We start from the raw sequence: 27,388 nt of genomic DNA on the forward strand, positions 1-27,388 counted from the left end.
AAAATCTCACAACGAAATCGAAATCCAGTTCGTAAATTGTCGTGCAGATTTAGGTCGATTGCAGGATTTGCAAAGCATGTGCACCGCCAACTCGTTGTCAACAGATATGTTTCCAAACCTTTTCATGTTTTTAATCAAGGTGCTCACGTGATTTTATGCACTTTGCTATGTAAGACCTGTTTTATCACAATACAGATCCTATTGATTATCGATCCTATCGTCTTGACTGGGTGCCGCCATTTTGTTTGAAACAAATGCAAGTGATGGAATCGGATTGGTCCATAGGAGAGGCTCAGAAGGGACATAACTCATAATAACCACTGGTGGCGCTACGATCGAGCCCAGGAATTCCAGCCTAGTTCGGCAAGGGTGGAAACTGGACTTTTAGAGTCAGTTAACTCTCTTGCCCCAAGAAGATGTCCCTCCTTAGGAATTTTGGGTAGTTGGTAGTCAAATTGTTAAAGCGTACATCATGCCAACGTCCTGTGTTCAAATCTCACATTGGTACAGTGTGTGAAGCCTATTCTCAGTGTCAGTCTCTCTGCTGTGAGATTGATTTGTATTGCTAAAAGCAGTGTTAAATTATACTCACAAACACACTCACTCAGCAGCATGTAACACATCTATTCTGTACAATGACTGGAAATACAACCCAGATTCAAAATAACCATGCACTATGTTTCACATTTTTCACCCAAACCATCAACCACTTTACAGTTTTTAGACTGGCCATGCACGTGATGACTGTATTCATCCCTGACTTGTGCTGTAGTGTGTGGTGCCACCATGTCATCTGTCAACACCCAAGTTGCCATCGCTGTAGGTACTTACCATTCCAGTTAAGATGAGGTACCGGATGTGCTGTCACCATGGTTACATGCCCTGTTGTCACCTGACATGTATACAGACCTACCACATTCTGGGAGGAGTTAGTGAGTTGGTTTGAGAATTTATTTCCCAAATTTACCAGTTGTTAAATTTTTTAGATCTATAAAAATACTGTTTTCCTTGTTACTTTACGAACAGGGCTCGTTCTACACAGCAGTCGAAATGCCTTTGTCTTTGTTAAAGTATGATGGTATGACAGTCTTAATGTAATATTGCTCTGTCGAATAAACTCCATGGAAGAATACACTAGTTATCTGGTTCTTCTGAGATAAGATTATTTAGTGGTTGGTGTAAAATGATTCATGAGGTCTAAAGAGACAGAAATAAATAATATTTTTAGTGATTTGAAATATCCTTCCTTAACATAAGTCATAGCAAGAAAATTATTTATTCTAATTTTGTAGTATTAACTTTACAAATTGATTTCATCAAGCCCAAGACATTCTATGACTAGCAATTCGTTATTAAGATCTGGTACATTATATAAGATAAGGAGAATTTATGGATGTCAACTTCTTTATTATGAGGAACAAAACGTTGTGTTCCTCATAATAAAGAAGTTGACATCCATAAATTCTCCTCCTTATGTGTATCACTTCTAAATGCCTTTCAAAGACTTGGATTGTATAAGAGATTGACCAGGTAGACAATATATGGTGCTACAATGAAACTATTCAGTACCCTGATGGTATTTTACAGTAGGACATGTACTGGGAACATATAATGTGCCAGTGTGGTTATCACTGTTACCTACATTTCGAGGCAAGTATCATTAGTTATTCTCTATCAGGGCTGTTAGGTGGAAAAGCTTGACCCTATTACTGTGTTATTTGTATAGAGATGTTTGTAATTTGTAGATCTTTGCCACAAATATCTTGGTTCAGAATAAAGAGATTTTGTTGTTAACACTGTTGATGTTGTCTGTTTGAGTATTCATTGTTCCAAATGGGCAGTTTGCTGATGTAAAGGAAACTTTCTGTCTAAGATTCACAGAACTCTTAATAGTTTAAAAAGGGGACACAAGGTGGTCCAGCCATCTAAGGTGCCAAAATTCACTTCAGAATTTACTTTGATTTTTGTTGCATTTATGGTGGTATTAATGTTTTCCCTGCTTTCAAGATAAATTTTAAAAAGTAATAAAAAACAATCCAAGATACATTTCCTCCTCATCCAAGGTGTGTTTGTAATGCAAATTATCAATTTGATAGCTTTGTTATTACATTTTGTTAAAGGTCATGAGGGGAATTTATTTACATTTTGTTATAATAAAATGGAGACTGGTCCAGTCTAATCACCTCCCTGACATTGATTTTTGTTTGACCTGTATAACCTCTGCTTGATAAAACAAGGGGTGTTGCTTACTCAGTACAAATTTTTAGGTTATCTGTGTGTATTACACTTCAGAATTAGGCGGTCAGGTAAAGGCAAACAGGTGTTGTGTCCCGCGGCCTGACCTCACCTAGCTGACCACATGGGAGATGACGTGCACATGATCTCAACTACAGTCATGTGAACAGCTGAAATGATTAAAGGTTGTTGTTCAAATACTACCAATTTTAATAAGAATAGTTGGTAGGAACATTTAATTTATTTTACTCACAGTTTGGAATCCTTGATAAATTATAACATGGTAGAAAGTAAATTTTTTTTTTAACTTTAGCATCCAATGTTAATGGGTGAATAATTAGAATATGTTCTTATGATGTTTATGGTTAGTTCAGTCTAGAACAATATTGTATGCTCTCTCCTGCTGATGAACTGAACATGGCAAGCTTGAATGTCATCATAGATACAGTTTGGCCAGTGTTACTACTTGATATGACACAAATAATTCTCACAGCATTGATATACAATCAACCTCACTGTCGCAATCTGATTACACAACTAGAAATTGGCCCTGTTTGTATACTCTGCAACAGAAGTTCCTGTGACACGATATGAAACAAGAACCTGATCGAAGTAGACGCACACATCTGAAAGAATTCATATTTTCAAACAATGGACCAGTAAAACAAGTTTGCACATTTAATGACACATTTCTATCACAGAAATGATGTTATGACAAGAGTGAGTGAGTTAGTGAGTATTGTTTTACGCCTTTTAGCAATATTCCAGCTATATGACGGTGGGGGACACCAGAAATGGGCTTCACACATTGTACCCATTACGGGAATCGAACCCGGGTCTTCGGCGTGACGAGCAAACGCTTTAAACCACTAGGCTACCCGACCGCCCCTGTTATGACAAGAGAAAGATGCAAGAACAGAATTGTCAATTCACACGTCAGTAGCGCGTGTCCCTCTCGCTTGGATGCATGCAATGCATTTGCTTTGCATTGAACAGATCAAACATCTAACACAGTATTGCATCTGGTATCTCCACCAGCCTGTCTCTCAGTTCCTGTACTGTAGTCGGAGCACGTGGTAAACGTCGGAGACGGCGGTCCATTTCATCCCACATGTGTTTGATTGGAGAATGATCTGGAGAGCCAACAGGCCATGGGATCACATTCACGTTGTTCTGTCCAAGTGCTTGTCCAGACAACATTGGGTTGGGCATTGTCATGCTGCCTGTTTAAATTGCCATTGATCACTTGCAAACAAGTTCTCTGACTCTTGGTGATTCCTCCCCACACCATAACACTGCCTCCTCCACAACTCAGTTCCCCACGATGTAGGTGTCCTCGTATTCGGCCATTGCTGTAAAAACGAGACTCGTTGGTATCCACTCAATTGCCGTCCAATGCACTCTATTCTACATAACTGCAGACAAATCAGCGGTGATTGTTGATCAGAATTGGGCGTCCGGCTGGTCTCCTCACAACAATCCCGTAACGTCTAAGATGGCGACGTACAGTCTGTGCCAATAATTGACAAAGGCCAGGGATGGTTCTCGCAATGATTGTTGCAGGCTGGAACCGATTTTGTAGATGGGTGGTTCGAATCCAACAATCTTGACGGACACTCGTAAGGGGGGGCCTGCCGCTCCTTGGGCGGTCACTCACAATGTTTGTTTACTGCCACCACTGCCATAACATCCAAATGGGGTTTCCGTTTACGTTCAGTTGCCTTGCAACTTCATGTTGCGAATTTCCTGACATACCAATGGCTCTCTAGCGGTCATTTTTCAGATAGGCATGGCATCTCCAAACTTCACATAATGATTGAAATTTGATGTTTTTTCATGTTGCAGTTGTTAAGACAAGCAGAAACAATGCATACCGAATCCCTACAACACGCGTGCTTTAATACCCTCGTTTACATCATTAATTACATGATTCCTACATGAAAGACACTTTTTTCCACCATGTTTTTCAGCTGAGGTTGCGTTTGTGTTACATGTTTTCATATTTTTGTATCCGATTTGAACACAGAAAGGTTTTTCTTGTATGCAACCAATTGGAAACGGGTGTCACAGGAACTTTTGTTGCTGAGTATATTTTGTTTGTTGTTAAATAGGCAGTCGTTAATACTCCAGCTATATCACAGCAGCCTGTAAATACTAAAGTGTGGACCAAACAGACCAGTGATCAGTGTTTTGAACATGTTATCCTATGGGTTAGAGTCAGTTGACATGCAATCGACCAAGTCACTGTGTCTAACCACCTGAAATAATCTTAGCGGTAGTGAATACTAAGATCTGATTTTAATGAGATTGTTTAAAACAAAATATGAGGTAAATTTTAGTGATTGGCATTAAGTGAGTTCTGGGTGAGTGTTATGACTGTTTTTAGCAATACTCCAGCAATATCATCACAGGAATCACCATAAATGGGCTTCACACATTGTACCCATCTTCAGGACAGAGCCCAGGCCTTCGGTGTGACAAGTGATTGTTTTAACCATGAAGCTACCCCACCACCACAACTGAGTTCTCAATGCATTACCCTCTAATCATCATGGCATCTGTTTGTTTCAAACATCGTGTTTTGTTACACTTTTTGATATTAGAATAGAGACCCAATCTAAGTAGGTTACTGTACAAACAAGTATAGACGGTTTTATGAGATATATCTCATTGTCTAATCACAAAAACAATAGATTTTATAAATACCAGTAATAGTTTCTAAATCCCTGAAAATAATTACAAAGGATGAAATTCATTGATCACTATAAGAATATATACATAATTACACGTATTGCTCACAATGTTTTTATTCCACATTGAAGACTCAATCCAGTCTAATACAAGGGAAGAACAAGGATTAAATCATCACAAATAATGATGCGTAATGCTCAAGAAACGGGGCAATACTGACATCAAGGGGGGCAAGTATCGAGCATCAAGTATAAATAAGAACTGTCGACAAATGTTTAGCTCACCTTAACTGAAGTCTGTCCTAAACATTTACATTTTCAGCATAATGTTAAAAATCACATAGTCTATGAAACTAAATTTTGTATGATCGATGCAATTGCATCATTTAATTGCTCCTAGAATTCTGACAGCCATTTTGACCTGATATGTCCCTGAAATAAGCTTATGTTTCACTGATCAATTTTGTCTACAGTTATAAAGGCATTTTTTTTTAACCTGATGATGACAACAACAATTTAGGTGAGCTAAATGTCCTTCGACTATCACCATTTAGTGTTTTGATATGAAATAAGATTCATGGTAATGGCTGCAATCCTATAACAATATCTATAAAAACACCCACAGATATCTCACTTAAACCTGATGCTGTCAAGCAGGAAGACTTCTACACAATCACAGAACTGGGTTGAGACTGTAAAGCACTTACGGTCATAGGCTTTGGGTGGAAGATGCTACACAATGGAGGAATGGGTAAGGTCGCTAGTGATGTGGAAGTCCTTCATAACAATTCACATTACATTGTACTTTGAAAAGAAAATGCAGCAATACTGCAAGTTAGGCCAACTTTTGTAATTACTTCGATCACAGATCCTAATTTTATAAAGTGCAGAGAATAAACAGAAAATACTTGGCTTTGATTTAGCTGATCATATAGAGGGAAGCCCTGTTTCTTCAGACGGTAACTGTCCAAGTTGAATTATCCAGAAATCATGATCATGCTGTGATAACCTTAAATTATACATACAGACATTCCAAATAGTTTGGTTTGGTAAGCAGGGATTATGGACAAACAGGGTTTCAGCATAAATATTTCTTATTATTTAAGCAGGGGGGTCATGTATTGTACGATGTTGTACTGTACAGTTGATATTGCAAAGGTTGGACATAGAAGAAGGGGATAAACTGACTGTTTCTGAAGGAATACTGGATGTGTTTGTTTGCTTTAACTCTTGATAAAACATTTTTGGGTACTTATTTTTCCTTATCCAACTCCAGGGTTCCGTTAAAATAAGTCTGTGATCCAAGTAAAGAAATAGGTTGGCCTTCATAAAGTAATATCTTGAATATTCCATGTTACTGATGTGTAAGTTGTTAGCGATAACTGGTGACAATCAAAATGCCAATTAAGATTAAGAACTACCAGGTACCGGTACTTCTTTTTTTTAATCTGTTATTCTGAATACCCTATGTATAACCATGTTAGCTTTTTTAAAATGATATAATGATAATTAATTAAGTTTTAATTCTAATCCCATTTTCTAGTCAGACAGTGAACCATACTTCTGGTATTACCATAAGTACTACATGAGCTAGTGTTCAATTGTTAATGCCATTTGTTTGGAATCTGATATCCACCATTATGGATTAATTTCTACATGCCCACAGAAATAGTCAGCCAGGAAAAAGAATTAGAAATGTTAAATTTGAATGACATGTGGGAATAAAGGATGTTTAATATTGAGTCATCAATAAATGTAGAAAATATTCATCATGGTAGATACTTTCATATAAATATATGTCATGTAAATGACTTTGACATAAATTGTCAATAACACAGATCATCACTACAAACAGACTACAATTTAACTAGATATATGTACACAACAATGATATGGTATTTACAAATGCCTACCCTATAACACAATGGGAAAATAACTCCAGAACAGAGTGCTTCTTTCTGAAAGACTTATCTCTGAATGTAAACACAACTTAGATAACATGGCACTGATTTCTTATATGCTGGAACATTCTGGGATGGAGCTTCAAATTAGTCATGAAAAACCTATACCATAAATTGCTGACATCTTTCTATTTAATTCAAGAAGGAGGAAACTGACCAGCCTTGGCAGGTCAAAATACTGGCCTAACAAACCATCATAACTTTACGTTTGTCACAATCTTGTGAAAACCCATGCATGTCATCTCCAAGTCATGACCTCGTTAGGATCAGTATGACATGACTGCTGCACTAAATTAGTTCATCATCAATTGTTCATTTCACGAGTGAGTGGGTGAGTGAATATGGTTTTACGCCGCTTTTAGCAACACTCCAGCAATATCACGGCAGAGGACACCAGAAATGGGCTTCACACATTGTACCCATGTGGGGAATCGAACCCGGGCATTCGGCGTGAACAGCGAGCGCTTTAACCGCTAGGCTACCCCACGGCCTCTTCATCATGTCACTAATTAAAGACAAATATAGGTTGACTTTGACTATGTTACACTGAAGCGTTGTAACATTTTTCTTCATTTTTGTTGTTAATATGGCAATGGGTAATATATTACCAGTCATAGCTAAGACTTCTTGCAAACCAAAAACATAGTACACTCTCTTTTCAGGATACACACGTCCTAGCACACTGGTCCACACTGCTGCAGGGATGCTCACACTCTAGGCAGAATACACAGGGTACTCGAATAACACTGTAGGCCACATGCTGGAAGTTAGGAGGCTTCATTAATGACTAATGTGACTCGCTTCTTCCCCTTCCTGGACTCCTTGTGTGACTCGACTGCTTGGCTTCCAACAAAAGAACTGTCAGGGTGTGCCATGCGGGCCACGTCTTGTCGGTCGTTCAGGTGATCCTGCGGACAAAGAAGACAAACATGTTAATATTGATGCAACAGGGTATATCTATTTGTAGACTTGGCGCCAATAAGTGTGACTATTAATTTATGATGATGTCCTCATGTGAGGTTTCAGACAACAGAGGAGTTCCTAGTTTTTCCTTCAGGCTGTGCCATCAAAATGTATGAAACATCTCCATTGGATAAGCATAAAGTAGCTAAGCTATGATTATAATCAATGCAGTAGTTTGGATGTAGTGTTTAAAGGTGCTATTAAAGTATTGTAGAGTAACTATGTCTATGTATTTTAGTGTGTTTAACACATATTTCAGTTGGCGAACTTGGGTAGCTGTAACTTTCTAACACACTTCTATTCCTGACTTAACCGTATATTATATATTATCCTTCAAACATGACTACCGAGGTACATTACAGGATAATGAGTGAACAAATTTTGTTTAGCACAGTGGCAGCAATACTCCAGTTACATCACAACTTGTACATAATCAAATATGGGCCAGACCAACCAGTGGAATATATTAGGAGCAAGATCCCATGTCATTGGAGTGTGATGACATGCAGTCAACCATGTATCTGTGTCTGCCCACCCAATCCAATTAAGTCGCCTTCAATACAAGTGCCTGGGACCTGTTTAACCCAGATCCCCATTGGGTATGTCAATATAACATCATCCATTGTGTGTTAAAATATTTAGAACACTTACAAATTAGAGTAAATATGTATTGTCCCTCCAGACTGACAGAGGTCAAGCTCTGAAACCAGTCTTTTTTCTTCACACTTGGCATAGTACCCAGTGGGGATTCCAGGGAGGAACTGGGCCCCCAGCAACATATGCTTGTCGCAAGAGTTGATTTAATCGATTGGATGGTCAATCTAGGCGGCTTGATGGCATGTCATTGTACCCCGGTGGCGTGAGACATTTCTCATCATATCAATCACTATTTTTTTTCTGGTCCAGTATTGAATATATTCAGACCACTGTCATATAGCTGGAATATTTCAGAGTGTTGCATTAATCAACAAATTTGGTGCAGTATGACATCCTCCCTGTCATGTCACAATGACAAAAATGTCATCAATCACAGAACACACTATTCTTATGAGGCATTTCTATCTCACTACTCCTCACCTGAAATAAGTTAATGATTGACAGTTGTTGATTGGCATGTTTTACTCACTTTGATTCTGTGTAGTTTGTCGTCTAATTCCATTTTCTCTGCCGGGAGTTCTATGACTTTTCGACATTTTTCATATATGTTATCGATGGCCATGAGAATTACACCATACTCTGTTCTCTGAAATGAAATAGTTTGGGTTATAAGTGGTGATCATTTACAGATCTGAAGAAATCTAGACTTGCCCTATCACAGATTTGCTTGGAATGTGTTGGATATTGTCTGTGTTTGTATGAGAGACTACCCACCCTCTTCCTGAGGTCCCCCTTGGTGAGGGCGAAGTTGAGCTCCTTCTCCTGGTTGGAGTCGGTCTTGGTCTCCTGGTTCTCCTGGAGCCGGGCCAGCTGGGAGTTGATGGACACCTTCTGCTTGTTGTGGTCCTGGGACATCTCGTCCAGCTTCAGCTTCAGATGCTCTAGCTGGGGACATACCACATACTGGTTACCATGGTTACACTGCTTCATGGGTAGTCCCCCTTCCACGGTTATCCACCCCTTGTACACCAGATTCACCAGATAGTATGCCACCCACCTGCCCCATCTGCACCATCCATCCCTGTGCCCCACCTTCCACCATGGTATGCCAACCCGCCTTCCACCCTGTGTACACCCAACTGCCCCATCGCCATCCACCATGTGTACACTCACCCACCCACCCATGTGTGGCTCCCACCCTCTGCCCTCTGCCCTGTGTACACCCACCTCGTCCTCCATGGCCACCAGATTGTTGACCAGGTCCTTGTTTGACTCGCTCAGCGTCCGGTGCCTCATCATCAGCCCCTTCAGCTTGTCCTCCGACGAGGGCAGATAGTCTACAAACAACCACAACTTAATTCAACTCTCCTCATATACATCACAGCCTACAACATGCTGCATACAAAGTGACCCATATATAGAAGCCTTGATACATTAGTGCAAACTGGTATACCCATTCTTCAAAACAATCTTGATAAAAGCCTAGATGGCACCTGTGGAAGAGGTTCAAAATACTACACCTTACACAGGTGAGAGGTAATTGCATTGATGCTGACTGTCCATTACCATGACTGTATGTCAAGGACTATCATGGTGGGTTTATGTTTTATTGCTACATTAACTAAAAATGATCAATATGACTTTGTCTCCTCCCATCTCTGCCTCAAAGTTACCTTGTGGGTCAGAACAGGCCCCACAATCACCATGACAGTCGTTAGGGTCAACAAACATGGGAATCGGTAGTTACGATGTGGACAGGGGCCTGTTCCACAAAGCAATCCTCTGAAACGATTCTTAGTTGTAGCCCAGGCTGATTGTATGTCATTGTAAACTGCCAGCATGGATTGATGGTCATGCTATCAGCCACTGGCTGACTCATCCAGGCCACTTTCATGTACGATAGTATTCCTGACTACAGCATTAAACAACATTTGCTCACCCTCTGGCATGGCATCGATGACTCTCAACAGGTACTCCTCATACTTCTTGTACTGGACTAACTGTTCCTTCAAGAAACGGTGTCTGCAATCAAACAGCAAAAGTACTGTCAAGGCCTCACTTTCCTGTCATAACTAAACCACTTAACTAGCTACATGGTTGGGTACCTTAAAACTACATTCTGCAGGCAACATTAAGCAACACTTTGGTTATATTTTGATTTAGGGATTCGACCAGAAAAAAGCCACAATCAGAAAATGAGTGAGTGAGTATGGTCTTTTAGCAATATTCCATCAATATCACGACAAGGGACACCAGAAATGGGCTTCATTGATTGGAAAATGAACACAAACTAGTTTAAATTTATTTTATTGTCCGACTTATCCGTCTTTGATAGAAAAGTAAATAGTATACAAATACAAAAAGCATACAAATTAAAGTAAGTTGTTATTTATATAATAATTGATTAAATTCATTGTTGTAAGGGCCAGTATAACCTCTCCTAAAGAAAGAAAACCTTCTCAGATGTAAGTTATGGTTCTGTAAATAACAGTAACTATCCTGCATTATAAACAGCATTAGGTCCTACTAAACTAACCAACCAAATCTACTTTACATGCAAAATGACATAAAAACAATACTGGTCCACAAAGAAAATGTCTTATGTTTATTTCAACCAACACTATCTGAAAAGTTTGCAAAGAAACGTAAACCCAAAAATGCCAAATGTGTAACCTAAATGTGAAAACAATCTATCATAATATGTCTGTCACTGTCCATTCAAAAGTTTTGAGTGCAGGCACACTTTAACACTTAAGGCACAGCCTTAAACTTGATGATGCACTTCAGCAAAATGTTAGTATCCTGGGTGAGGTGAGATGGGGTTTAACGTCGCGTCCAAGATTATTGCACTTATACAGCGACGTGCATGAACCTCTGTGTGTGTGTGTGGGGGGGATTGTACTAGTCCGGACTCATGCCAATTCATAGTGCTATCCCACTGAGATACCATGCCACAGTTCAACATGAATACCCCACTCAGACAGAGTATACTGACTCTGAGCCGACCAGACTTTGTTTTAGCCCCTTTTAGCCACCAGACAGGGTAACAACAAGTACCATCTTTTAACGTCTTTTGGTATGACGTGTTTGGAGATTGAACCCTGGATCTTCCACTCTCCAGGTGGACACTCTACCCCTAGACCATGAAGGTGGTCTCAGTCTCTTAGTGAGTCACTAGACAAAATCCATCCTCCTGGATAGCAGTTACTAGCTGACTGAATGTAAACCAGTGCACAAACCTTGCTTTCAGGTCTTCCAACTGCTTTAGAAGCAGGTCAAATTCTGACGTCTTCTGTATTCGTAACCGGACTTCCTGCTGATATTTTTGTAATGCTCTTCTTCTTTTGGCTTCATTTTCTTGGATAAACTTTTCGAATTTAGAAACTCTGTCTTTCATCTGAACAAAACGATCAAATGAAAGAGTCACACAGCTATTTATCAGCAACACATGAAATGCAAATAGTTATTTCCTTACTGAAGATAACTGTATTGTCTAGTAGGGGATACTTTACTATGATCATACTATATCTTTTTCATTAACCATGGATTTTCAGTCTCCAATAAATTATAAAGATTCACATTTCCCGAAACAGTTTTGTAACTTAAAGGGGAAGTAAAGTCAACACAGCAATCACGATCATGATGATCGGGCTGATGCCCAGTCTGCCTGCTTCTGCCTCTGTCTGCTCGTCCATTCAATTACCATGCCCACAAGTTATGTCGCCTTAGTAACAACATTGAAGATGCCTTCATTTGTTTTCTCTTGGGATTTAATGTGTGGACTAGGACTGTGGGCGGCTGTTGGTTTATTACCCAAACAGGATGTTAGTAATAAAATGCTAGTTACCAATTGTTAATTGTTATTTTGATTATTCTCAATGTCAAGATCAAAGGTTGTTTCACACATTCAACTATGCTCTTATTTTTGTAGGATTAACAGAAATAGCCGAAACAGTATATGTAGAATGTCTAAGAATCACAAAATAGATAAACACCGTGCACATATCAGTTAATGAAAACAGCTGTCATCGCTGTGCTTGTAGTTTTAGGTCACACACCCAAATAGGTTTGTTTTGGAAGCTGATTACGGAGTGCGTGATTTCAGCACTTGAACTTGGACACTTAAATACTTTCTACAAATATTATTAATTTTTCTGTCTCGGAATTAAACTAAATGCATCTAGGAAAATTGATTCACAACAAAATCGCAATAATCTTTTTTCACTTTAATTGCTCTTTGAGGGGTAAAAAGTACTTGAATCTAGGGGCCCCTTAAATCTCTAAACTCGGCCTTCTTTATTGCTTTATTTTGAACACTCCTAAAGATACAGGGTAAAAAAACCATTTAATATACATTGTAAATTGCTCTAATTTTTATAAATAAATTTTCATTCAATTTTGAACTGATATGATACAAAATAAAAAACTTTCATAATTCAACATAATACAATAGTATACTAACCTGTTGTTGTTTTTTCTGGACATGTATCTGTCTCTGTGAGCAGGCTTCCATCCGTTTCTTGAACTCATACCGCTTCTCTTCAAGATCGGCCTGGACCTTCTCTACCTCCACATCTTTCTTGAGGAGAAGGGTTTTCTGCAAAGTGTTGATACCAGTCTCGATAAGTTTGTCCCCGGATTCCTTGACCACAGGGAATGCAGAAATCTCATCTTCATCATCTCTGAAAGTAATATGGATACACACATACAAATAATTGATAAGCCTTTTATCTCTACCTTGTTCAATATCCATAATGCAGAAAAACTTACCAATTCATATACAGTGTTTTCATAAAATCACATTTTAGGAGCATTCAGTATGGAAATAGAATGAGAACATAAACATTTCAACAGTTCTTTGAAAATATTACAACAATAGTTTTTCATAGGACCTGATTCAATGTACGAGTTTATTGAATTCTCCATACTCTTCATTTTTAGAAAACAGCTTTACATGTGGCATGATCTATCAAACCGAAACCACACACAGGAACATTTATAAACAAATTAGACATTTGAGTCAAAGAGTTAAATTTGCAGCAAACATGTTTCTTTGTCGAGAAACAAAAGGCTAAACCTTATAGTGAATAAGGTGTTCTATGAATTTGTATATATGTATTAATTTTATATTTCCCTTTAAACTTGTTTTAAGTTAAAGTGTGCCACTCACAATACCATTAAAGAATATTTCTGTCTCCATATATATCATGATATATGCTTATAGAATTGAGAGACAAACAAATAATCAATAACTGTTGATGTCCATATAGTAAGAGCCAGAAAAATGATAACCAGCGTGTTATTTAAAAGACTTAATAATCTAAGTAGAAACGGATTTTATTAATTATATGAAACATAATTAAGGAACAGACCGAAATAAAAAGAGCTGAAGTGGGATTTCAGAATAATCAACGTTTAGAAGAGTGTTTTTGATCCTCGCTTCTTAAACACACGGCAGTAGGAAAGTTTTATCAATAGAATAAATAATGTACACGACAAAATCCCCCCGAGTACAATCTAAATCACGGGTAATATCACTATCGTCACGCTTGCATGCACCTGTCGATAGGTCCTCCATGTAGAACAAAGTGACCTTAATTACAACAGTGTAGCTTCATCAAACATTGATCGCTTCCTCTCACCTGTCATTTAATTGTGTCACGAAAACATTCCTCTTTTGTTGTTCCAAGTCTAATCTATATGGCCCCGATGCTGCCATTTTTGCACAACTCCAGATTTGTTGTTTTTTTAGCCAGTAAATCACGGTGCGCTATGAGTTTCCGAGTATCAACATTTCGCCGCCATTGCAAAACAAGTTTATGCAAATAGGAGCACCTTGGTGATCAATGGTCATGTGATTCGTACGCCGGTCATGTGATGCACTAACGTGAGCGTTCAGGGCTCCTAGCTTCAAATGAACCATTTTTCCCTGATTTGATTTGATAGTAATAATAGACTGATTTGACCATTTGAACGTAATATGCCATACAAAATGTTGCCTGTTAGTCTACATGTAACTCTGGCGCTGATAAATGGCATGCCTTGTCATAAATAAACCGCCGGGCAAGGGGAAGTAAAAACTTGAAAATTAAATTTGACATACAAATTATAAAAGTTATCTAAACGTTACTAGACTGAAAACGATCGTCTAAATGCTGAAACTATAATAACATTGAATAACCATTTCTTGTTTGTTTCATTTTAAGCCACCATAAATGGGTGTTATGTTTTATTGTCAAGCAGTTTCTATCACCGACAAATGCATAGATTGTTACAAGTGGTGTGTGTATACTACAAAGGCTTATTCTATAGATATTTTTTATGAATGATAAAGATGGGTTTACAGTAATGTGTGTACCACACCAATTTTACAATGCCAGTGTCAGATGTTTTGTATTTCCCGTGATGCGAATAATCAACCTCCTCTATGGAAGGAAGGGCGGTCGGATAGCCTAGTGGTTAAAGCGTTCGCTCGTCACGCCGAAGACCCGGGTTCGATTCCCGACATAGGTACAATAAGTGAAGCCCATTTCTGGTGTCCCCCGCCGTGATATTGCTGGAATATTGCTAAATGCGGCGTAAAACCATACTCACTCACTCATTTATGGCAGGAACCGGGTCGAGGACCTAACAGTATGTACATTATGTCAATATATTTAATATTAGAGTGTGACGTCACCATCTAGGGTGAAGTCAGTAATCTCACGCCGCCTTTGAGAGTTTGAAACAGTTTGCTTTTACACAAGTGCTTCACATGGAGTTTTAATAACCCTCTTATTATTACCATATGCGTGATAAATACAGATACATAGTCTTATACATATTGATATTAATTCAGATCAAGTGATCCCTGAATGTACTCATGTAAATATATCACGGTATTAGACAGGACGAAACATAGCGAAACAAGAGGTTTAATAACTGATTCATCAAATTTACCTCTCACTATGCAAACTGAGATACGCTAAATAGATAAGCCTTCTGTTTACAAATGCAGAAAAGACAACAAGTTGATTAGTTATAAGTACTATCAGTGATACTGTCAGACTTTGGACGTCTCGACAACAACATTCAGCCTCCATGTTTTTATCTCTAGAATAGCTGTATCAAAGGCCACAGCATCCCAAAGCGTTGATGAAGATGAAGGTGGGTGTATCATTGTTAATTATTTCTAACAGTTAATTGCATTGTGCATTGTACACAATTATGAAAATAACAAGTGCTTTCAATCATTCGTATCCCTTATGTCAAACTACATGGAGTGCACCCCTAAATGATGCATGAAATATATAATCTGTATGCACTTGTGGATAGCGTTTGGAATGGCAAAAATAACCTTTAACTTTTTGTTTTGCATAAGGGACTATGTGCAACAATCTGATGTCAATTTCCATTGTAGACCTTTACATTGCAAGATGTGTCATGCTTGAAACTGGGTTTCTAATTGTTCCCTTTTAGTAAACAGTTTATAAACATTATACGCCCCGGTTATGTTTCTAGGTTTGATACCTGCATACCCGTTCTCATGGGTTTCACCGAAGTGGTAGACGTCTGAGACCTTCATCACTGTCTTTCCTCCCACATTGAGCTGACACACCGTGAGATAACTGGAAAACTGTTCAAAACGGCGTTAAACCAACCCAACTCACTCACTCATGTCGACCATGCAAGCATGTAAATACAAATCCATCTTGACACATTTATATATTTTACAACTCTGAACTGTCAATGTGTGCATGTTTGTATACAGTTACTGGTGTTGTTAAGTTGTGTGGTGTTGGCCGCCACTGGGCTGCGGGTGTCGACCCTGACCTCCCACAAGCAGCAGAAACTGAAGAAGACCACGATGACCGTCCTGAAGATGCCCCAACCTCAAGAGAAGGTTGACCTTGACCTTTGCCCGACATGCGTCAGCTTCACGGAGGAAACCATTGATATCATGATGGATATCCTTCTCAGTAAGTCTATCAAATGTGTATATAGTCACCTAATCTAGCTTATAGAAATTCCCCGACCGCCTCTGTTGGCTAGAGGATAGGGCGTCCGCCCGGAGGACGGAAGGTCGGGGGTTCGATCCCCGCCGTGTCATACCAAAAATCACATTCACGGTCAATTTCTTATTTGCCCTGATGTATAGTATTGTAATAGCCAAGATTACATATCCCTGTGCATGCATTCAAAGGAAAAATAACTACACCCGTGTTTGTACACTTGGCTTTCAACGGAGTGATAACTGCCCGTGTCGCTTTGGGCTTCCCTTCCATTTAACTGATACGACGTGAAATAACTGACTGATATGAGGCGTTAAATCCAACTGACTTACCCACAACGTGTTATTTCCACGTTTGTGTTCAGAAGTGATACATCTGCAATCTAAACCCAAGACCCGAAGAAGCACATTATTGGTCGTTACGCAGACAGATTTTTACATTTTACAATTGATATTTGTGAGAAGGACATCTAACAAATGACTTTAGTCTCTTTCAGTCCGTATATTAACCCTGCTAAATATCGGGTTTCTTCCCTTCATGCTGCAGATATTGGTATTCTGGACTCTTGTGGCGTTCTCTGCTCTATCGTTGAGCAAAAGACAGGAAGCCAGGCTATAGGCGCCGTGTGTAACATCCTGTGTGACGTCGTCGGCATAGACGACTTCGTCAAGTTCATCACAAAGTTAGTATACTACTAAGAAACATATGATATATTTACGTCAAAATGGAACCTCGTGAATGACATACTCTTTCTTATATCACATCTAAGATGTGAGCATTCGAGTTTCTGGTAAGCACGGTAAATCGTTTCATCAGATAACTATTATGCCTATACTGTTACACTTTTCTATCAATATACATCAATCACGCTGAACAGATGAGTTCATTCCAAGAAGTATTTAGACTGATGGATGATAATGATCAAAATATTCAGAACCATAAATTCAATTGTCATTAAGGCTTGCTTGCATCTGACATATTTGTATCCCTCAACAGGGCTGACTTAGATCCCATTTACTTCTGCGAATTGACGAAAATGTGTCCAATCTTCGACCAGGGAGATGCGACCTTGACAGAGCTTAACATCCTTCCACTGAAAGGACCCCCAGGTACTTCTGTCCCTCTTCGCCCATGTCCATTTCGTCCATTATACAGGAACAGACGTTTGGCGTAGGATTTGTTGTGCTCATCTAGATATCTAAATTCAACATCCAGTGATGCCATGGATTTCGTCAGACATGTTGTCGGTCATTTTGGATATCAAAATGGCCGCGATTCGTCACTATTGAATTACAACGACAACGTTTTTCATCATTGTCCTTCGAAATAAAGTGAAATGTATAACACCTAAGTGTCAATATTATAGGTAACAATCATGCGTTTTTAATCGGGACATTTTACTAACTGTTTTATGAACAGGTGATCGCACTATAAGCTTCACGTACAATTCAACGAACGGCACCGGCACAGGCCAAATCAACATCAACATCACGACTGTGGATAAGTTCCCTGTGTGTGAGTATCCCTGGTCCATCTGAGCCCGGGTTAGTTGCATACATTCATACACAGCAAACCTTCAGAAAATGCTATCAATGCTAATTGACCAGTGCAATTTTCTAATCATGATGAAGACCAATTTTAATTTGTTCACCAGTTAAATGTGAGCATTATGTGATAGGAAAGCAGAAAGGGACGCAGTTCTGACAAACCAAGAAATATACTGAGGGTAAATCTTGGATTCGAACCCACTATCATCTAGTCCTGATACGGTTTAGGGATGCAACTGTGCTACCCTCTACCTCCCTTAAAAACTGCAGATACAGAGCGGTACTGGACCAGTGTACCTTTCGACAAAGCGACCTAGGGCAACGACGACAGTGAGTCTTATGTTGAAGCATGGGAGATACGACAGTCGTAGTGGAAAGATCGCTTTGTGGATCGGAGCCCAGAAGTATATGCTTTTTGGGGCGTGTAATTTATATTGTCAGGTATAAATGTAGGTTGTTGTTTTTCAAAAAGGGATAGATCCATGCCCTCTTGGTCCCATTTTGAATCCGCATATAACATAAACTTCCCGACAATGGTTATCGAACGTATTTCATATAATGACGTTTTCTTTACTATTATAATACTGTTATTATCACATCTGTGTATGTAGCGAGCAGTTTGCTGATACAGAAGCAACCACCGGGGTTCTACCCCACGGCCTTGAAGCTTTCGGCGGAGAAGTCCCCCGACTGCCACCCCCAGCAACAGAAGTGTGAGACCTGGAAACACGGCAACTATACACTCACAGTGTGTAAGTATACACAGTAGAAGGAAGGCTGGCAGACCTAACGTAACGCGTGACCTTACTACGCCACATTGGAATGCCCGTTTTGCTTGCCCTAAAGAGCGACTATGTTGTCGTAAGAGGCGACTAACGGGATCGGGTGGTCAGGCTCGCTGACTTGCTTGATGCATGTCATCGTATCCCAATTGCGTGGATCGATGCTCATGATGTCAATCACCGGTTTGTATGGTCAGACTCGATTATTTACCGACCGCACTCAAAACGGTGGAATATTGCAGAGTGCGGCGTTAAACAACAAACAAAACAAAAACACAATTAATTAATCTTGCAAAACGAGGATACAAAACCCAGGCGACGTTAAAACTGATAATGTAAGCCTTCTTTTGACATCAAGCAGCGCTAGGGGTGAGCCGTCAATGGCTACCTTTAATCGGTGGTTCACTGGGGATATGCAATCAGTGTTGAATGTATGTACGAGGATGCTTAATAAAGACAACAGAGTGTATTTTTTTGTTAAAACCTATTTACAAATTGCATTGATATAAAAGTAAATACTTTGTTTAGAATCTCTTAACTTTAAATTATCTTGATGCAGTAAAGCATTTCTTCTGTTGCAGCTGTGTGTAATGGCGAATGTTTCAGTGAGCATCCCCACAGCAAGGTGTATGACCGGAAAAGCATGAACTTCACCATTACAAAGGAGACAATGGGCAGTCAGCACTGACAATACACAATATTTACAGTAGTCATAACGTCAAAATGTTTTTTTTTAAAAGAAATATAGGTGAATACAAATGTGTTTATATTGTTTCTATCTTGGAAACAAAATACTAGCAAATAAATAATTTTCGAGCAATTACAATTTGAAAATGTCTCCGAAATACACGGTGATGACTTGAAAAGCAATATTTGTAAACTTAGTATTAACAGAATATCAAACGACGTCCAGATACGACGACAGTTCTTAACAGTCACACATTGTAACCAACAGATCCAAATTTATAATAAACTATTTCTTTCTGTGTGTATTTTATTTTGTCCGTTTGTGACGGCAATGTTGTAAGCTGGGTTCCGTCTCTTCATGTCACAAGTTGACGACACGCAGATAAATCCTAGAACCAGCTTATCAATGCTGTCGTAGAGATCTGTCTATGACGTCACATTCTTCGTATAGACGTGTCTATGACGTCACAGCATTGTCTTTACAGACAGGAAGGAAAAAAGACGTATTTCAGCCCACATAGACTCGGTCACTTTTCAACACTTTCTACATTACTTTGGTGCGTTCGGAGACTATACATTTAAACCTCTGCTTGTTTCTTCATTGAAGGTATGACTAACAATGCTCGTGTTAATTTACCAACAATAGATGGCCACTGGTAAAACTTTTCTTTGACCGTGAAATGACGAAAATATTTAAATACTTTCGGTTTTCTAACCAAGCAATTTTATTTTTCGTGTATGTTATAACAAACAAACAAAACAACAACCAAAAAACAGGCCATGTACCAGAATATCAAATAATGTGTTTCCTGCAATGGTAATTTAACCAATAAGAACTTCTTCCCCCCCCCCCCCCCCCCCCCCCCATGTAAATCTGGTATTAGACAAGGAGCTGTCGCCTTTCCTGTTTGCAATATTTTAAAATAATCTCGAAGGGGCATATGATTCGTGTACAGATGTCCAATTGAAACCAGATGAATTCTATGATCGAATCGAAAATATTATCACAATATTTGTATTATTGCATGAATATGATGCAGTGTCATGAGCCAAAATGCTCATGATCTACAGCAGCCGTTTGACTCATTTCATTGCTATTGTACACATGGGAGATTTAAGTTAATAACTATGTTCTATGTTTTATGCCGAGGACGGACATTAAATTTATCACTAAAATGTGAGTTGCGGTTTTCTGAAAGTATGAGTACATATAACAGATCTTCTCTATGGATGCGAAGTATGAAGATTTGACAACATCTTCGCTATGGCACATAGGGAACATGGAAGATTCCATCTATCAACCATAGTTAAAACGAGAATATGTTTGGGGGCAAAATATTCTCAGGGAAATGTATCTAAATTATCTTTCCTTTTATATAAGTGATTGTTTAATGACGACCTATGTGAAAAGTGTAAACATACAAAGATTACATATACACCTACAAATTAATTAGGCACCTCCCTGTTTTTGTGTGTTTTTTAAAATAAGGTATCATTCACGTCAAGCCTGAGCTATGGTGGAGTAGTCAATGTCTAGTGTAAGACGAGACTATTGACTACTGAAAACACAGAGAATGATGCAAATGTTCAATATTTTCATTGCCTTAATAACACAGTTGCGATAGTAATGTAATTGTGCAAAATTGATAATCACGAAAACTATGAATCTGGGAAGTTCCATGATCAGGTATGAACGACCATTACTGTCCAAAAGCGTTCATTGTTATCTGACAAACATAATCAGAATCCTGAAAATCTGTAACGAGTGTTACCACCCTGTGCCTGGATGACAGATTCGACCCTTCTCCTTATTCCTCCATTGCGTCATCTGAAACGATCAAGAAGTAACTGCTGCCACTCCTAATACAATGCAGCCTCTAAAGCTGCCACATTCTGCACTGGTGGATCCATTGCCTGCAGCCGACGTCCTTGAATGTCCCAAACATGTTCCAATGGATTCATCCTGGACTCATAGCGGGCCAAGGCAAAGTGTCAATAGCGTGTCCTTGCAGAAATGCAGTCAAAGTACGAGAACGATTGAGTGTAGCGTTGTCTATACCATAAACACAGGTCGACATGGAAGTGCATGGTTGTCAAAATGTGGATTGAGGATGTCCTGGATCTAATGATCGCCGTTGAGATTGTCTCGTACTTTTACCATGTCCAGTTTACAGTCATGAGATATTGCTCCCCACACCATGACGGAGCCTCCGCCATAAGGGACTGTTGGTACCATGTCCCTGGGAGTATAGCACCTGCGACGTACAGCAAGACCAATCGCTTTAACCAGACCAATGGATCCGTCGCCACGTACTCATATTGCAATGACGTCGAGCTACACACCATGCCAATCAAAGAATCTGATGACGAGCAGTTAACGAGAGACGTCTGATGACCCTTCGTGACTTCAACCCAAATTATTTTAGCCGCTTTCGGACAGTTATGGTGACCAGATGCCTGTTGGGAAGCCATTGTTCTTTCAGAGCTTTACTCGTGGCAAAGGGTTGCCGCCTCACAAAACCTGCTAGAGTCCTGTCTTCCCGTACAATTGTCTTTCGGGGTGGCCCTGGTTATGGACGGTCCTTTACTTCACGTGTCTGTCGGTATCTTCTTATGAATCTGCTGATGACAAGCCAAGTCATAGCCAAGTTGACGTCCAATGGGCCCGTATGACATACCTGTGTCTGCATGCCAATAATTTGGCCATTTTATATACCCTTACTTGCATCATTATCAAAATGATTTTCGTGAAACTCGAGGTTATCATGCTTCACTTTCATATGTCTTTGTGTTTGGGCGACGCAGTCAGTTATTGTCATGACTATACTCGAGATCGACAGCTATTCTATGAATGAGTATCACGAAACTTGAATTTCTAAAGACGGGTATAACACTGTACAGTAAACTTCGGTTACAACGAACACGATTTTAATGAACTGACCGATATGACGAACTTAATTTTTAGTCCCGGCCTTTTGTTGTATATATGCTGTATACCTGCTTATAACGAACTGCGGTTATAACGAACTAAAATTAGTGGTCCCTTAGAGTTCGTTATAACCGTAGTTTACTGTATTTTATTTAATCAGTAATTTCGACGAACATGGACTTAGTTACATCTGGTGATCACAAAAATTCAATAATTTTACTTATCAAAAACATTTAGCCCATGAGAAATCAAATGACATTAACCTACAGTACTGCAATACTCTTGAACGCGACGTCAAACCCCCATTTCACCTCACCTCACATTATGTGTACATGTATATGTTGCGAAATATATGTTTGTACCTCCATGCTGACGGCAGTATTGTATTGTTGAAGTATACATACGGCATATGATAGGAAGTTGAAATAATTGTGGCCACATGGAAAGCTTTTAAATATTGGTTTGAAACTATCAGACACATTCCAATGGGTGACAACTTTTCGCGCTCTTACACTCGCATGTCTTGCACTTCCGACTTGGTTGATGCATGTCATCGTATCCCAATTGCGTGGATCTATGGTAATGATGTCAATCACTGGATTGGCTGGTCCATACTCGATTATTTACAGATCACCGTCATGTAGCTAGAATATTGCTGAGTGCGGCGTAAAGCAACAAACAAACAAACAAACAAACCTGATAAACTGTATAAGAAAATCTGACAAAATGGCTTCTTTTTGTTTTTTTCAAAAAACTAGAAGGTCTGCGACCCAAATTGATTGAAAGTGTGGAAATGAACAAAATCTAATTTTCTTTTTTCTAATGTACATATTTTCCATAAAGATTTCTCCGTTCGTTATAACAAACACATATATACATTAACATGAATAAGCTGTTGTACTACATTTATATGAATGGATTTCAATTTCAAATAATTTGGTATTGATACGATATTCCGTTGCTAAATCAGTCGACATTTGCATACAATCCAAATACATGACTGTTTGAACGTATAACAAGCGGCACTCATATATATTTATCACATATAACTCCCTTTTCCCAATGAAATATTGGTACAATAATAAAAGCAAAGCCACAGAGCCTGACCCAATAGAGACGAATATCGTATTCAGACTCACGCCCAGCGGACACAAACAGGACACGCCCCTTACACAATCACCCTGCGACAACAGCACGCTCTCGCTCACGTCATAGAAACGACGAGATCACGTTCGTCTATGACGTCATCCCATTCTCTGTGTTTAGCGACAAGGCATCATGTTGAACAGCTTAGCCTGTGGTCAGTAAGTACGACATGCACACAAACACTCATTGATGCTCCTTATGGCAACATATCCGTGTGCTTATTTACGCACTGATTTAACTTAAGACGTTTAGTAACTGACAACAGTTCATATATACTCTGTTTATTTTTAGTTAACGGGTGAAACCAACAATTCTACGAGATGGTTGAGTTCTGGATTGCGTCTTCGTCACTCCTCGCTGGAGCGTACGTTGCTTGGAAAGGTAAGAAGATAGAAATATTTCCAGCTTCATATTTAGAAACATTATCATAGATGCAGCATATTGTTTTGAGCAGTCATTTGTTTGCCAAAATTCGCCTCGAACATATCCGATAATGCTTGTTCGTGGTTTTAGCTATTGGAACATGTCATATTGTTCATACCAATATTTCAAAGTTTAAGGCAACTTTAAATTTAACATTTCCAGTGGGCCAAATAGCGCCCTAATCCAACTTGGTCCTTTCTAATTGACAAGATTCCAAATACCTCATAACTCATCATAACTACATAAATCCCAACTGATACTTTTATAAAGTCTCACAGGTTCATCGGTCTGTAATTCGTAGCTTCACAGCAGGACTAGAAGAATTTCTTGAATGTAACTTATTCAACTATTGATTTGAAAAATGGTTTCGATATCAAACGATCTGTACTGAACGTTAAATCATTCAAATTCAATAATTCCAGGTTACAGTTGGTTTCGACGCAAACCAAAGCAAGTTGTGCGATGGGAGGTTATCCCTCCTGTCACCACACAAGGCTCTATCAGACGGACAAGTGACAGCAGCAGTAGGTCCTCCACTACCGGCTTGAAGTCATCCTGTCACAGAGCTGGATTCTCGGATCCTTTCTTAGAGGTCAGCTCCAGGGTTCCAACAGCCAGTTCGACACGGGGCATTGATTCTAATAGATTTCGTTCAATTAAACACCAAACCAACAGATCAGCTTTGAATAAGGACTCTCTAGGAAGGATCTGGCCCCATGTGCCATCCAGAGTTCAGTCAGATCCAACTCTGGCGTCGGGAGAACCAGCCAAAGAGACGAAACAGGGATTGTTGATGGAGGAAGACTTCACGGACATGTACGAGATCCTGTCTCGAGTTGGGAGGGGGACCTTCGGCTCGGTGTACAAAGCGATGAAGCTGGACTCACTAGACATCGTGGCGGTTAAAAGGGTGCGGCATGAAGGTGATGTGGACAATGCTTTGACAGAAGTGGATATACTCAAGTCACTTCAAGACTGCCCTAACATTGTCCGTCTGTTGGACTGCTTCCAGCTCGAGTCCGAGATAATCATCATCATGAACCTGGCCTCCGGCAGTCTCAAAGATGTAGCTATTGGGTGAGTGTATTAGTTGGCTGTTTCAGTTCATTTTATTAATATATAAAATTATATAGTCTTTGTCTCATTTAACAAAGTGCACTATCCATACGATATAAAAGTTTTAAAAAAATGACAGTCATATAACAGATATTTTTAAACGTTCCTTGATATGGTATATCAGCATCATACCATGCTTGTGGGTTTCACCAGTGTGGTAAACGACCAAGTCCTGCATCACTTCGGACTGTCCTACCACATCTATCAACTCAAATTATAGTGAGTGAGTGAATGAGTGAGTGAGTTGGGTTTAACGCTCAATGTGGGAGGAAAGCCCGAAGAGATGCAGGTCTCAGACGTTTACCACTTCGGTGAAACCCATGAGCACGGGTATGGTGCTGACTTACCTAGAAACCTAATCGGGGCGAACCCGGACTCGAATCCACAATCATAGGTTTCTGGCGCGCCCAAGGGACGCAACTCTGCACAGCGAATCGCGGCGCCTTAGACGACTGTGCCACCCGTGCACCCCTCAAATTATAACAACAACAATAATAATAATACTCTTTATATCGCGCCGTACCTCCACAGCACGAAGGGGCGTACTCAATTCGCATCCCTGTTCAAAGCTGCGTAAAACCCAACTCACTCACTCACACCACCATATTGATTTATATTGTTCCGCTTCATTTCAGACACAGAGATTCTGAGTACATCATGAGCCTATTTCTAGACATCCAGTCGGCAGTTGGCTTCCTCCACGACAAGCTGATCGCCCACAGAGACTTGAAACCTGCCAACGTACTTCTAGAAGGAAACAAGGCGATTCTCGCGGATTTTGGCTGCGCCAAGAACGTCCAGGGATTCTACGGAAAGGAGGTGTATATTACGAGCACTGCAGGAACCTATGCCTACATGGCACCCGAGGTTCTCAGCAATGTCCGCCTGTATTCTGCCATCAAGGCTGACGTGTGGTCTCTCGGATGTATAATCTACTATCTGCTGACAGGGGAAGACCTCTTTATCGGCGAGTGTGTTGAACTTACCGTCGTGGAGCATGCTGAAACCGTGGTGGAGTTGCCGGAGTTTGTAGACGTCAGTGCCATCACTTCTAGTCTGGGTGACAGTATGAAGGCAGCCCTCCAATTCGACCCCGCAAACCGACCTCCTGCATTTATGCTGTGAGTGACTGAGTGAGTATGGTTTTACGCCGCTTTTAGCAATATTCCTGCAATATCACGGCGGGGGACACCAGAAATGGGCTTCACACATTGTACCCATGTCGGGAATCGAACCCGGGTCTTCGGCGTGACGAGCGAACGCTTTAACCATTAGGCTACCCGACCGCCCCTATTTATGCTGTGAAGTTTGGACACTGGAACAGAGAACAGTCTCTGCTGGAACATTTGCCATCGATCTGTACTACTCATAGATAGCTGATGCTGTAACGAAATAAGTTATTCTGTTTTCCGTCTTCTTAATACACTGCATATATATTTTCATAAAATTTCTTTTGTATTTAGAAACTATATTTAAATTTAATCAATCTTTAAATATTCAATAACATTTAATTTATTTTTTTAAATTCAAAAATTTTAATATATGGCTTATTCTTTAAACGTATGATTTGGCCTAATTTGTTTAAAAACTTAACGAAATTGTCAAACATATATACGACTTTTCCGAAATGGTAGATTAATCGATTTCAACATGTATATAATTGTGGTGTATGTATTGTTTGAAACTTTATTAATTTAATTTTGAGATATATATTAATTTATTATTGCACATAATAATGTAACGATGTCATATTTTTTACAAGAAATGTCACATTTGATAATTTACACAAGTGTGGTCTGTTTATTAAGCTCATATCCACAAACGTGTATGTTTATATATTTTCATATACATGTGATTTCGAAATGAATTAGATGTCAAAAACAAAGCTCGTTGTGTGTTGTCTTAGACATCGGCATCACTACTATAGAGAGTGTGAGCAGGTGACTGAATGTTAGAAAACGTTTATATCAGATAGGTCTACCGTTATTTACGCCCACAACAAGGTGTACAGAGGAAATGTGAGCGCGATGAAAAAATATGAATAACCCGAGCCAGGCGTTGGAATCTAGAAGATTTTCACTTGAAAGTTCTACTTTTCTATATGCAAAATAGATGAGCACAATAGAAATATACGCGATTTCAAGCCGTGACACGTGAGCGGTGTGTGGGTCGAACCTGGACTCGTATTGGGTCAAGTATGGCAACACGGTTTTCGCTCACGGACGTCTACGTCCGCTTTGGGTTACCTCCCTTTATACTGGCGAGTCGAGTGTTGTCACGGATGAGTCATCTCAGCTTTATTGATCGCTACCGTGCACGGC

The 27,388-nt window shown here is 39.5% G+C and overlaps 3 protein-coding genes across 3 annotated transcripts; 2 read left to right on the forward strand and 1 right to left on the reverse strand.

Moving 5' to 3' along the window:
• Positions 1–6,634: 6,634 nt before the first annotated feature.
• Positions 6,635–14,260, reverse strand: LOC124119839 (cilia- and flagella-associated protein 73-like). The gene is made up of 8 exons (XM_046482497.2): positions 14,089–14,260; positions 12,909–13,128; positions 11,686–11,843; positions 10,386–10,468; positions 9,674–9,783; positions 9,221–9,391; positions 8,976–9,092; positions 6,635–7,794 (listed from the first exon to the last, which is right to left on the reverse strand). Exons 1-8 carry the CDS (start codon positions 14,163–14,165, stop codon positions 7,654–7,656), a joined length of 1,077 nt encoding a protein of 358 aa, XP_046338453.1. The 5' UTR covers positions 14,166–14,260; the 3' UTR covers positions 6,635–7,653.
• A 1,223-nt stretch (positions 14,261–15,483) lies between these two features.
• Positions 15,484–19,756, forward strand: LOC124120548 (countin-3-like). The gene is made up of 7 exons (XM_046483408.2): positions 15,484–15,592; positions 16,197–16,404; positions 16,984–17,119; positions 17,434–17,546; positions 17,857–17,952; positions 18,596–18,736; positions 19,348–19,756. The coding sequence occupies exons 1-7, from the start codon at positions 15,581–15,583 to the stop codon at positions 19,452–19,454; spliced, it is 813 nt and encodes a 270-aa protein (XP_046339364.1). The 5' UTR covers positions 15,484–15,580; the 3' UTR covers positions 19,455–19,756.
• Positions 19,757–19,921: 165 nt separating this feature from the next.
• On the forward strand, positions 19,922–26,227 carry LOC124120545 (cyclin-dependent kinase 1-like). The gene is made up of 4 exons (XM_046483395.2): positions 19,922–20,060; positions 23,820–23,909; positions 24,374–25,028; positions 25,703–26,227. Exons 2-4 carry the CDS (start codon positions 23,849–23,851, stop codon positions 26,190–26,192), a joined length of 1,206 nt encoding a protein of 401 aa, XP_046339351.2. The 5' UTR covers positions 19,922–20,060; positions 23,820–23,848; the 3' UTR covers positions 26,193–26,227.
• The last annotated feature ends 1,161 nt before the right edge of the window (positions 26,228–27,388 follow it).

The sequence above is a fragment of the Haliotis rufescens genome, unplaced genomic scaffold, assembly GCF_023055435.1.
Source record: "Haliotis rufescens isolate VD_foot unplaced genomic scaffold, xgHalRufe1.0.p SCAF_3, whole genome shotgun sequence".
Lineage (NCBI taxonomy): Eukaryota > Metazoa > Mollusca > Gastropoda > Lepetellida > Haliotidae > Haliotis > Haliotis rufescens.

Coding starts and splice junctions, on each gene's coding strand:
- LOC124120548 (XM_046483408.2), top strand. Junction 17,547..17,856: donor TCCACTGAAAGGACCCCCAG/GTACTTCTGTCC, acceptor TTTTATGAACAG/GTGATCGCACTATAAGCTTC. Junction 18,737..19,347: donor CAACTATACACTCACAGTGT/GTAAGTATACAC, acceptor CTTCTGTTGCAG/CTGTGTGTAATGGCGAATGT.
- LOC124120545 (XM_046483395.2), top strand. CDS start 23,849: ATGGTTGAGTTCTGGATTGCGTCTTCGTCACTCCTCGCTGGAGCGTAC. Junction 23,910..24,373: donor AGCGTACGTTGCTTGGAAAG/GTAAGAAGATAG, acceptor CAATAATTCCAG/GTTACAGTTGGTTTCGACGC. Junction 25,029..25,702: donor CTCAAAGATGTAGCTATTGG/GTGAGTGTATTA, acceptor GCTTCATTTCAG/ACACAGAGATTCTGAGTACA.
- LOC124119839 (XM_046482497.2), bottom strand. CDS start 14,165: ATGGCAGCATCGGGGCCATATAGATTAGACTTGGAACAACAAAAGAGG. Junction 9,784..10,385: donor CATCGATGCCATGCCAGAGG/GTGAGCAAATGT, acceptor GGTTGTTTGTAG/ACTATCTGCCCTCGTCGGAG. Junction 9,093..9,220: donor AGGGGGACCTCAGGAAGAGG/GTGGGTAGTCTC, acceptor ATTTCATTTCAG/AGAACAGAGTATGGTGTAAT.